A 12,820-nucleotide genomic window follows, 5' to 3' on the forward strand; every position below is an offset into this window, starting at 1 on the left:
AAATCGAGAAACAACTGCTAGACAATAAGCAAGACATAGTTCCATGTGTTTGTCCGGCTGATATCATGAGAACAGAGGATTATGTGATCACTTATCTAAAATGGCGCTTCATAGTTCGACAGAGTCTTCATTGTTCGAGGGAGTTTTCGAGAGCTACGATTGTTGGTTGGTTCCTGAAGTTATAGGCAAATATAGTTATTAGAGTTATCCAAGTGGGAGTCTGTTGGATAAGGTGTCTAAGTCCATAACTTATTTGGTATATACTTGACCCGACCGGCATGGTCCATTTGGGTTGCATCTCATCCAAACTATTATGGATAATTTTGTGAGAGTTATACACATATGTTTATTAATATATTACGAGTTATAATATATTAATATGAAATTACGTTATTTAATTAGTTTTAGTCTTAAATTAATTATGAATTAATTTAGAGATTAAAAGGAATACTAATTAAATTATGGGCTATTTGTTTTATATAGTGTGGGCTAATACTCATTTGTTAATGGGCTAGGCTTATGTGGAAGTCCATGGATGATCCATGGAGCTTTTAACCCATGGATCCTTGGAAAAGGAAAAGACATGGGTTATTAGGGTTTCACCCTAACCATGCACACTATATAAGCATGCTTATGGAGCATGAAATGGAGCCTAAGAGAAAACTAGTGAACTAGTGTGTGTGTGCATGTGGGTGGCCGATTTTGTACAAGGTGTATACTCTCTCAAAGTTTTCCAAGAGTTTGTGGTGTTTGTGATTCCATTTGAGGCATTCACACTATTGGTGCTTGGCCCTCAAACTCCTTAGAACCAAACTCACCAAAAGGTATGTAATCTCTTCTAACTCTTTTATGTTGAAATGTTCCCCATACCATGTTAGATAGGTTATAAACCTTGGAAAATTATTATTTTGCATGTATTTAGACAAACATAGATCCAAGGTTTATTAGGGTTGCATGCACACTTAGGAAGTGTTAGATTGCTCAAAACCCAACACATAAGTCTTGGGCAAAGAGGTGCTCTGGACCTCTATGGGTCCAGATTCAGAGCCATAACTCGCCAAGTGACTATGAGGATACTAGATCTACCCATAAATGGGTTTAAAAACCCTAAATCTATATGAACATCACAATAACAAAGAAGGATTCGAAATGGTACCTCAGTTGTGATGTCCTGGACCTTAGTTCTTCAAGAATCCACCCCTCTCTTGCTTGCTCTTGGCTAGATCTCCTCTTCTCTTGCTAGACAATAACTCCAAGATCAACAATGGCTCCTTCCCTCACTTGAATCACTCAAATGCTCTAAGATCTCACTCTGGGGACTGATGAGTGCAAATGACGGCCATAAGGCCCTTTAAATAGGCCTCAAACCCGAGAAATTAGGGTTTCATTAAACAGCGCAGACTCGCCGGGTCCACCAAGCGCGACTCGCCGAGTCCGGGCATTAATCCGGGTGAAAAATCGCGTCTCAACTCGGCGAGTCTACGCACCAACTCGCCGAGTCCTTCCACAAAACTCAAAATAAAAATAATAAATAATATACCTGAAATCCCGGATGTTACAGAAACTCATCTTGAAGGAGTTATAGGAGATAATTATGGATGATCACAAGTAAACATCTAATTACATACAGTAACATTTATATATAAGGGATGAAAATTGATGTTTTATAATTCAGAATAATTGTCTGGAACATGTCTTCGTGACTCCATATTATCACTTTAAAATATTAATTTGTCAATCGTAGATAGATTCTTGTTTCAAATATTGATACTCTGGAATGTAAGTCCAAAATGTACGAACATTCTTGTTTCGGACCAAAAATCCGAAATGAATACATGACTTCAGAATGCTATATTCCAAAGAAAGTGATCATTTTACAAAAAAAAAAATTATTATTATTATTAAAATACCCCATTTATATAGGTTAGATTATTCAATTTCCTTAAAATAAACTTGTAAAGAATTTATATGGACATTAAAGTTAATTAATTATAAAATAAACCATCAACCTTTTAATAATGGTTGAGTTCCACCGCCAAAAGTAAAAAAGAAAAAATGAAAACAAAGTAAAGAAAGAAAAAGAAAATATGCAACAAGTACTAGATTAATTGTTCGGAACATGTGTTCGTGACTTTATATTGTCACTTTAAAATATTAACCTGTCAATCATACATAGATTCTTGTTTCAGATATTGATACTCTGGAATGTAAGTCCAAAATGTACGAACATTCTTGTTTCGGACCAAATTGTCCGAGAGGTGGTGACACACAACGACCAATCCTGAAAGACCACTCTTTCGTCTAAGGATGCCTAACCTCGAATACCAGACTGAGAGTGGGAGATTGACATCCTTGGAACATGTGTTTGTGACTTCATATTGTCACTTTAAAATATTAACCTGTCAATCGTACATAGATTCTTGTTTCAGATATTGATACTCTGGAATTTAAGTCCAAAATGTACGAACATTCTTGTTTCGACCAAATTGTCCGGAACATGTGTTCGTGACTCCATATTATCACTTTAAAATATTAACCTGTCAATCGTACATAAATTCTTGTTTCAGATATTGATACTCTGGAATGTAAATCTAAAATGTACGAACATTCTTTTTTCGGACCAAAAATCCGAAATGAATACATGACTTCAGAATGCTATATTCCAAAGAAATTGATCATTTTACAAAAAAAAAATAATAATAATAATAATTATTATTAAAATACCCCATTTATATAGGTTAGATTATTCAATTTCCTTAAAATAAACTTGTAAAGAATTTATATGGACATTAAAGTTAATTAATTATAAAATAAATCATCAACCCTTTTAATAATGGTTGAGTTCCACCGCCAAAAGTAAAAAAGAAAAAATTAAAACAAAGTAAAGAAAGTAAAGAAAGAGAAAGAAAATATGCAACAAGTACTATTTATATGTACTTTTCCTTTCCCTTCTCCCAACACTCCACTCTTCATTTTTATTTCTATAGACCAACTTTCTTCCTTTTCCATTTTCCCACACAAATAACTCGTATCTCAACACCAATTATTTATCCCAATTTCGATTTTATCAACACAAACACAAATTTATATATAAGCATATAATTTGTTTTTAATTCTTCATCCAGCTTAAAGAGCTAAGTTTTTAAATTCCAAAGTAATTGCCACATTGTGATCGTTAGTTGTCAACATAGAAAGAATCGACATTCCAATCAATCTCTTCTGGGGTGCATGCAAATGAAGATGAAGGCAATGAAAGCTCGTATGGTGATTAACGAAATCCATTAGATGTATTAGTGATGTATATCATCAAATGTAGCTACTCAATCTTTTGTGATGGCGATATAATAACAAGTAGAGCAACAATAGTTTGATGATAAAATTCATTTGTATTTTTAATTAAGTTTTACTCCATTGTCTGGTAAGACGCCATTAAGCTTAATTATAGCTATTGAATGTGTTGAATGTGTTAAATGCAAAAAATAACTAAGCTTATTTATAGCTATTGAATGTGTTAAATGTGTTAAATGAAAAAAATAAATATATTTAGGATTCCATTGTATTACGGATGGGCCTAGGCCCCCAATGGATTTTCCGGACGAACTTATTCCTATATAAAATTGGGCTATACTTTAAAACCGTAAAACCGCAGTAGCATCATGTCCTCAACAGTTCTAATTTATGCTTGGTAATCTAATCATTAAATTAATTTTATATACGGCAAAATCCATGATGCGGCAATACAATTACAAGCTCACTATTAAACAATTGGTGTTTATTTTTATTTAACTTATATAAATGATTTAATACTACAATTAATATTTAATCAGTCATTTAAAATCACTTGTCGAAATTTAAACCACACTTCAAAACCAACTTTAATAGAAATAGAGTTTTAATTATGAACTATAGTTTTCTTGAAAATTTTAATATACCTGACTAATATCAAAAGAAATTTTAAATCACTTGAGTGATACCAAAAATAATATTTTCACATAGTAAACTAAAGTTATATTATTTTAAAATTTTAATTCTAAAGCTTTATTATTTATGGCAAATATTTGAATTATAAGAAAAATTGAAAATTTCTTAAAATATTTCTATGTTTTATTTCATGTCTATTTGTTAAGTGGCTATCATATTAATAAGGCTAATTAGTGGTGTTGTGAAATAAAATGATCGCAAACACGTTAATCAGAATTATTTGACATGTGAGGTTAATATTATTCTTAAAAGAAAATGATTATAACCCGCCATAAGTATTCGACTATTTTGACCAACCCGATCATATATCCGAAATTTTGTGTTTCAACAAATTTCTGGATCCGCCATTGAATATATAATAGTTGATATGTGGGATATAACATAATATTTTTCTCCTAATTTAAGAATGTATTTTAATTGATATGTCTAATCATAATAAAGTCATCAAAAAACAACTTTCATTATATCTTAATACCTTAAAACACATTTACCTATTTTATGACAACAAAGTCTTACTTTTTAAGTAGTACATGTAACGCTCGTATTCAGGTATGTCTCTTTTTAAACCTTAAAGTGCAAATTCTTTACATATTGGTCCTTGGTTGGTACGTTGGACGTACTCTTTGGGTACGCTTAGCGTACTAACTTAAGTTGGTCGCGAACGTCACCCACGTACGTTGGGCATACGTGGGACTACGTTGGGCGTACGCACAGAGTGAACAAACCATAATTTTAAGGATTTGTACCATATAAACCCCGTTATAGCCTCTTTTGGAGATGTTTAACCAGCCTCCACCTTCCCTTGTCCAGAAATCGAAACCCTAGTGTGTTTTTGATAGTTTTGAGCCCTAAAGAGTGTTTGTTGGTGCTTTGTGAAGGAGGAGAAGAAGTGAACCACTTGGAGTTGTGCTTGGAGCTTGCATATCCGAGATTAGTTCGTAATTTGCTAGCCTTTTGAGGTAAAAAGTCCACATCTTGCTAATTTTTATTGCTAGATCTAGCTATGTTGCTATTTTATGCTTTTTGAGACCTTGGAGTGATTGATGAGCTTCTTGATTCACGCTAGAAGTGATTGATGGCAGATCTTGGTTTGTTTTAGTCTTTTTGTCTGTAAAAGTGCAAGCTTTATGGTGTGTATGGACTAATGCATGTGTTAAGACCTTTTTGTCAAGCTCTTTTGACTCTAGAGCCCATTAAGCCATGCATGCACGTAAATTTGTCAACTTTACGTGACAAGTCATCTTAAGGAAGTCAGATCTGAGAGTGTGGAGTAAGGGTTGGGCAGATTAAGTGCTTAATGATGTGGGACGGCCAACTGGGCAGTACGTTGGGCGTACAAGTTGGTACGCTGTAGGTACTAGCCCCAGACCATGTACGCTAAGCATACGAGCTGAGTACGCCCCGCGTACTCAACAGTGGGGTTCAGAATTTTGGGCTTTGCGGTATTAGGCCCATGTTGGTCCTTAGAAGCCCAGGGCTTTTTTGGGCCATCATAATTCTATTTTTGGGCTGATGCTATTTTATTAGACTCTTTTGGTTGAAGGCCCACGAAGGGATATGGGCTCAATTTGGAAGATCGGGCCATATTTGGGCCGTGGGTGATCATTTTAGAATTTGGGCCTTTTGGATAGTTTGTTTGGGCCTTGTCCTTGGGCCAAGTTAGGTAAAGGGTAAAGGTCTTTTACCCTAGTTTGGACTCTTAGAGTGAGTTGGAATCTAATTATTAGTTAGATGTTATTTTATGTTGATAGCGCGAAGATTTTAGTGGACCAGCAACCATAGATTTATGTGTGAGATTCAGAAGTCTGATGTTAGTTTCCTCACTATGTTTAGCGGGTAAAAGACACCAATGTTAGCCTATGGTTTATTATGTTAGTTGTTAAATGTTTGGATAACTCTTGCATGTGTTATGCGTTGGTATGTATACCGAGCGGGACTCGATGTCGGGTGAGGCCCGATAACTATATTGTATGCTATTATCTTTGTGATTATTGTATGTGCTAGTATGACTATATGTTTATATGCTTATATGTGTATCTTGATGGGTTTTAGTTATAAGAACATCCTATGTGCTCATACAAACCCTAATGCTTGGATCTAGGTTTCTCTATTGTACATGCAATTTATCCGAGACTATAAACCCTAATTCTAGATCATGATAATCGATATTTCACATATTAATGGGTTTAAGATATTACCTTGATTGTTATATAGCAATAGCAATCACAATTCCTCCTTGTAATGACTTTAGAAAGCTTAGAGTCACAAGTGTCACTCCTCTAATGGTTCACAAACACCAAGAGCAAGAGGATGAAGAGGAGAAGAGAAGGAGGCTGCCCAAAACGTGTGGAAACCCTAGAAGGAAGCTTGTCCATGTTTTTGAGGCATAAGGGTTCTATATATAGTGAGGCTATTAGGGTTATCTAACAAGGAAATCCTAATTTGGATACTTAAGCCCTAAGCAACCCATAGACTCTTTTAACTAAAGGCCTTCGACGATTTCTTATGGGTTCCATCATAGAATTCGTCCAACCTTATAATATAAGGCAATCCATAGCCCAATTGCAATTATCTTATAATTACAATTCCAGTCCCTTAAGTTTAATTAATCTCTTTTAGCCACAAACTTAATTCTTATTAATTCTTGACTAATATTAATTAAACAATATGATTTCTCCTTTAATATATTATTCCCATAATATATTAATAAATCATATTTAATCATTTCTCTCCATAATTCATCCTGTCAAGTTGCTTTGGTGAAGGCAACCCAAAAATACCATGCACCATCGGGTCAAGTACATACCAAAATAGTTATGGACTTAGACACTAATCCAACAGTCTCCCACCTGGATAAGTCTAATAATTACCAAAAGAGAAAAGGGGTGTGTTTTCGGCCAGAGGTGAAGAAATGAGGAATAAATCGGTCAAAATCATATATATATATATATATATATATATATATATATATATATATATATATATATATATATAGGGAGGAGTTCACGGCTGAAGAGTATACGACCGTAGAATTCGTGGCCGAGTGTGCTGCTGCAAGGTTTGCGGCTACGATCCGAGGGTTTGCAGCTCGGGCAAAAAGGTTCTCGGTTCCTAAGGTTTTCCCTCCTTAACTCACTACACTTTTGAATACAAGGTCCTTACACATATATCTCATTACTCTAACTATAATAAGATAATTAAAGAAATAATTTTGAACTTTACTTGATATATTTGATTTTCGTTGACCAAAATTGACTTTTACAAGATTAGAAATTTCAGGCTGTCACATTATCTCTCTCTCTCTCTCTCTTAGTCACATACACACACACACACACTCTATCTCTCTTTATCTCTCATGTCATAAGGCTAATGTACCACATGCAAGTGGGTCTACAACAGTCAAACCATTTACAAAGTCATATATGGATAACTTTCTACCCAACACGTCCACATCCACTGTTCATTGGGTTAAGCTTCTTTTTCCACTTACTTCTCTCTCTTTTTCGCTTGTGTTGAATCATGTTACCAGCGTCGTTTCATACATTCCTCTATACTACTGTCTTAATCCTCCCAAACTCTTATATGTTTATCAATCGACCATCTCCTCATAGATTCATCTATGTTCCGTGCCCTATTTGTCGTCATCGTGCGTCTCAGTTTGAGGAATCCTCTTTTCCATGGTGGGTAGGTCACAACACAATCTCATCTTTCGAGTGGAACTGGACAAAATCTTCCACTATCTGGCATCTGCTTCTGATATCTTATTTGAATCTGTCATTACAAAACGTATCGGACCACCATCATCCCACTTTACTAACATCGATACAATGAATGGGTTAAAAATGGAAAATTAGAATCGTTTCTGATGATCATCATGTTGGGTACAAAGTTTTCCATGTATGACTTTTGTAGACACACTTGCATGTGGTACATCAACCTTGTGACCTGAGAGACGGAGATAGATAGATAGATAGATAGATAGATATAGAGAGAGAGAGAGCGAGAGACATGTAAACACCTCTATATAAGGTGGGTTTATACCACTTATAGAGGTGTGTTTGAGAGATGTAACATTAAGAGTGTTGCGTGTGTTAATTATGTAGATTTAGATCTAGATCCTTTTTGTAACACCATACATAATCGAATGCATCTCTTAAACACCCAAATTAGCGTGTTCATTTTTTGTTCTTTAGTTCTGCATGTCAAGTCAATGTTCATAATTCACTATAGGACCATACCCGATGAACGATACTTCACCAGAGGTACTGTTCCTAAGAGAACTCAAAATTTTTATATATAATTTTTTTTCTTTTTAAATATAATGATATATTTATCCGTATCTTTTCAACTTCCTTTTAAGTTAGCATATTAAATCACATATTAATCTAATTATAATATTAACTCATCATTTTTTAACTTAATATTGCTAATTTCTAAATTACATATAATATTAAATTAAAAACATAAACTAATATGTTTAATTTGTTCATGTGAAACCCTTAATTTTGAAATTTAAATATAATGTTAAATTTAAAAAATAAACAAAAATCTCAAATATGTTTAGAAGAAAGATGTCCAAAAATAGGGATGAACATATGGATTGAAGAACCGGCCGGAACCGGTACTAGAACCCGAACCCGATGGAACCGGTCGAGCCGGGATCGATACTATAATTTCTTAAATTATTGAACCGGGACCCGGCAAGAACCGGTCATTGGTACTGGCCCAAAACAGGGAACCAGACCGGATAACTCATTCAAATTTTGAAAGTTGTATAACTCACTCAATTTAACTTATTTTGACCCGAATCTTTTTCCTACATGTGTATTATGATTTGTAGTTAAGTTTAGATTTTAAAAACGCTTGATTTGGTTAAAAATTGAATGGGTTACAAGCCCTGCAAGTAAGGGTGTCAAAGCAGAATTTTTTTATGTTTCAGCAATTAAATGTAATCTGACTTTGTTGTTCAAATGTACATAACTCACTCAATTTAACTTTTCTTGACCTGAATCTTTTTCTTACATGTAGATTAGGATTTGTAGTTAAGTTTAGACTATAAAAACGCTTGATTTTGTTAAAAATTGAATGACTTACAAGCGCTACAAGGAAGGGTATCAAATCTGATTTTTTTTTATTATTATTTTTTTTTATGTTTCAGCAGTTAAATGTAATCTGAATTTGTTTTTCAAATGTGCATAACTCACTAAAGTTAACTTGTTTTGACCTGAATCTTTTTCCTATATGTATATTAGGATTTATAGTTAAGTTTAGACTATAAAAATACTTGATTTGGTTAAAATTTGAATGAGTTACAAGCCCCGAAACGAATGGTGTCAAATCAGAATTTTTTTTATGTTTCAACAATTAAATGTAATTTGACTTTGTTGTTCAAATGTACATAAGTTACTCAATTTAACTTTTTTTTTACCTGAATATTTTTCCTACATGTAGATTAGTATTTGTAGTTAAGTTTAGACTATAAAAACATTTGATTTGGGTAAAAATTGAATGAGTTACATGCCCCGCAAGGAAGGGTGTCAAATCAGAATTTTTTTTTTTTTTTTTTTTTTTTTTTTTTTTTTTTTTTTTTTTTTTATATATTTCAACAATTAAATGTAATCTGACTTTGTTGTTCAAATGTGCATAACTCACTCAGTTTAACTTGTTTTGACCAAAATATTTTCCCTACATGTAGATTAGGATTTGTAGTAAAGTTTTAGACTATAAAAACGCTAGATTTGGTTAAAAATTGAATGAGTTACAAGCTCCACAAAGAAGGGTGTCAAGTCAGAAATTATTTATGTTACATCAATTAAACGTAAGTTGACTTTGCAGTTTAAATGTGCATAACTCACTCGATTTAAGTTTTTTTTTTTTTACGTGAATCTTTTTCTACAGGTAGTTTAGGTTATGTAGTTAAGTTTAGACTATAAAAATGTTTGATTTGGTTAAAATTTGAATTGGCTACAAGCCTCTAAGGACGAGTGTCAAATCAGACCTGTTTCAAAATCGAAAACCCGACAAAAACTAGACCCAAAACTAGAATCGGGAGAACCACCGGGCCGGTTAGGTTCTTGATTTTGGCCAAAATCGGTTCCTGGGTTGGGTCCGCGTCGGGCTGGTTCCAGCCGATTTGGTCCGTTTGCTTAAACAAAATTCATATCAAAAACACAATCCCAATTCACAAATACAAATAAATGTTCAAATAACCATAAAAATAATTAATTTCAAAATAATTTTAGAGAGTAGCCGGTGTTGTCGATGCGAAAAAAAAAAAATAGAAATTGAATTGCATTTTTTCTAAAACATGAATAATAACAGAACATTATAATTTATAAATTAATACTTTAATAATTGTAATATTTAAATAGTTATTAAATTAAATATATATTAAAACTAAATGGATTAGTAGGTTGAAAACAGGTTGTAACTTTTATCCAATCAATCTTTTAACTAAATGGGTTAGATGGGTTAATGTTTTAATTTAAATGGATTGGAAATTTGAACTCAACATGATAATTTTGGATAGGGTTGGATTGAATTATGGATTGGTCAAATTGTGAGAGCTCTCGTTCTAAAGCTTACATATATTTGCAAAAAAAAAACACTAAATGGTTTTGAGAAAGTGGTTCTTCCGAATTAAAAAAGACTTTTAAAAATAGATGAGAGAGTATTACTAAAAAAGCCAATATGTTTTTACTTGGTCGGTTTCTCACACATCTTATCTATTGGACATGCATGTGTATATATGTGTATGAAATGGGTCTCAAATTTCAAACCACAAAAAATTAATAGTGTATTTTTATCGGAAAGATATAGGTTCGATACAGTGACTTGAGAGTATAAAATATAGTCTCATATTCGCAGTGGAGATTAGTCTGCGCCGAATACTAACATCAAAACCCTCATAAAAAAAAAAGTATAAAAAATATGAACCCACGATCAAACCGCATATCCGTTATAATGATTCAGTGGGAGTTGAAACCAACGCTGTTTTCATGCTGGAACAGCTATTTCCCTTCGTCAACAACGAAGAACTGAACCCTAACATACCAGTCCCTACATTGAACTCCAAAATATGATCCTCCAATTGATACCCTCCTAAAACCACTGAACCACTCATACTCAAACCCCCATCCACGAACCCCAAACACATTATCAAATCACTCACTTGTACCATCAAATTCCTCCGTTGTATCATCCATTTCACCAGTTCACTCTGCAACACCAGTTCAATCTCCGGCACCTTCCCTTGCTGCGAACTAAAACAAACACCAAACGGCGCCACCGGAGCCACCATCGTCATGTTCATTGAAGCAGCAGCCTTAACATAAGCTTTTGTAAAGATCCCATAAATCGAGCTCTTCATGATGGTATATGGGACGACTGTGCTTATTTCGACACCTCTGATCGGTTGTAAGACCAGTTTCCTACCGTTGATTTTAATGGCTTTTACGTTCACATAGTACCCGTCCTGATGACCATGGGATGAGATCAAGGGTGTGTACGATAGAGACTTAGAGATATCGATGCCGGAAATTATAAACCCGTTAGATGAAGATAAACAGAGAACAAATTTTCTTGGAATGTTGAAATTGTTGACAGCTTGAGATTGAAATGCAATTTTTGATCTTCCGAAGCTTAACATACCTTTAGCACTGGAAGCAAGGTTTTGTAGTAGATACTCCGGCGAACATGAAAAAATAAACCGGTCAACGGTTGCCGGAGAACCCATATTGTCGAAAACAGTGAGTATATCCTCGGCGAGATCTCCTAAATTGGTGGATCCAGTGATGGGGTTTTCTTGGCGAACGTTACAGATGGTGGGACTGGGAGGTATTGGAGTTTGAGCACCGGATTTCGCCATCAAACAGGGAAGGGAACCATGGCGGACGAACTGTCGAGATGAAGACGATTGTGCACAGTTGAGCCAGAGAGATTCACCGGACAGGTGAACCACGAGCTTGGTGGGAAGTTGAGGAGTACCGATGAGTAACTGGGTGGTGTATTGATGGGTTTGTACATCTTTGGTGATATCGAGAAAAAAGCCACCATGGGAGAGGGTTGTTTGGGCAGCTGATAAATTGTTGACGGTGATAAGAAAGAGAAATAGAAGCAGTGGAAGAAGAGAAGCGGCCATGGAAGATTGGTGAGAGTTGTGAGACGCGGCGGTTGTGTGGGATATGGGAAGGTGGAAAGTGAATGAAATAAGGGCATCGGATTATGAATTGCTTTCGGAAAGCGGGAATTTTTTAATGAAGCGATATATTATTCTCTATGATAAAACACACTTCATGAATTATGAATTACTTTATGAAAAGGATCAATTTTAATATGGATTTTAAGCATGTGTAGCATATGAAATCAGATTCGTGTGAATATGCTATCGAGTGGGTGTACTTTTAAATTAGAATTAAAATATAGCATTATTGATAAAGACACAACTCTATGGTTTGTAAAATGTCACATGATTAATTTATAATAACTTTTTTAATGACAATGGTCAACATTTTTTTAATAACAATGGTCAAGTTTTTTTATTGGTTAGTTGCTCATCATTGTAAAATGGGATTCCTTATTTATAATAATAAATTACGATCATACGGTAGGGATTACGTTTGGATCGAATACCCGAACTTGAATTGGAACCAAATCGAATTAGGATTGAATAAGCTAGTTGGTTCGGTTATCGGTTATGTAATTTAGCCATATTTGGTTCTTATGTATTTCGGTCTGATTTACCTGAATAACTGTTTAATCAATTATAAAGAAAACGGAACCGGAAATTGAAAAGTCATTTTTTTAAACCCTAATTGTAACACCCAAATTTTCAAAACAA

The 12,820-nt window shown here is 34.2% G+C and overlaps 1 protein-coding gene across 1 annotated transcript; it reads right to left on the reverse strand.

The window, feature by feature from the left end:
• Positions 1 to 10,752: 10,752 nt before the first annotated feature.
• LOC145012977 (putative aspartic proteinase GIP2) lies at positions 10,753 to 12,247 on the reverse strand. Its single transcript, XM_078971770.1, has one exon. The coding sequence runs from the start codon at positions 12,119 to 12,121 to the stop codon at positions 10,940 to 10,942; it is 1,182 nt and encodes a 393-aa protein (XP_078827896.1). The 5' UTR covers positions 12,122 to 12,247; the 3' UTR covers positions 10,753 to 10,939.
• Positions 12,248 to 12,820: the final 573 nt, after the last annotated feature.

This window comes from Lactuca saligna, chromosome 8 (assembly GCF_052625555.1).
Source record: "Lactuca saligna cultivar CGN05327 chromosome 8, ASM5262555v1, whole genome shotgun sequence".
In the NCBI taxonomy this organism is placed as follows: Eukaryota; Viridiplantae; Streptophyta; class Magnoliopsida; order Asterales; family Asteraceae; genus Lactuca; species Lactuca saligna.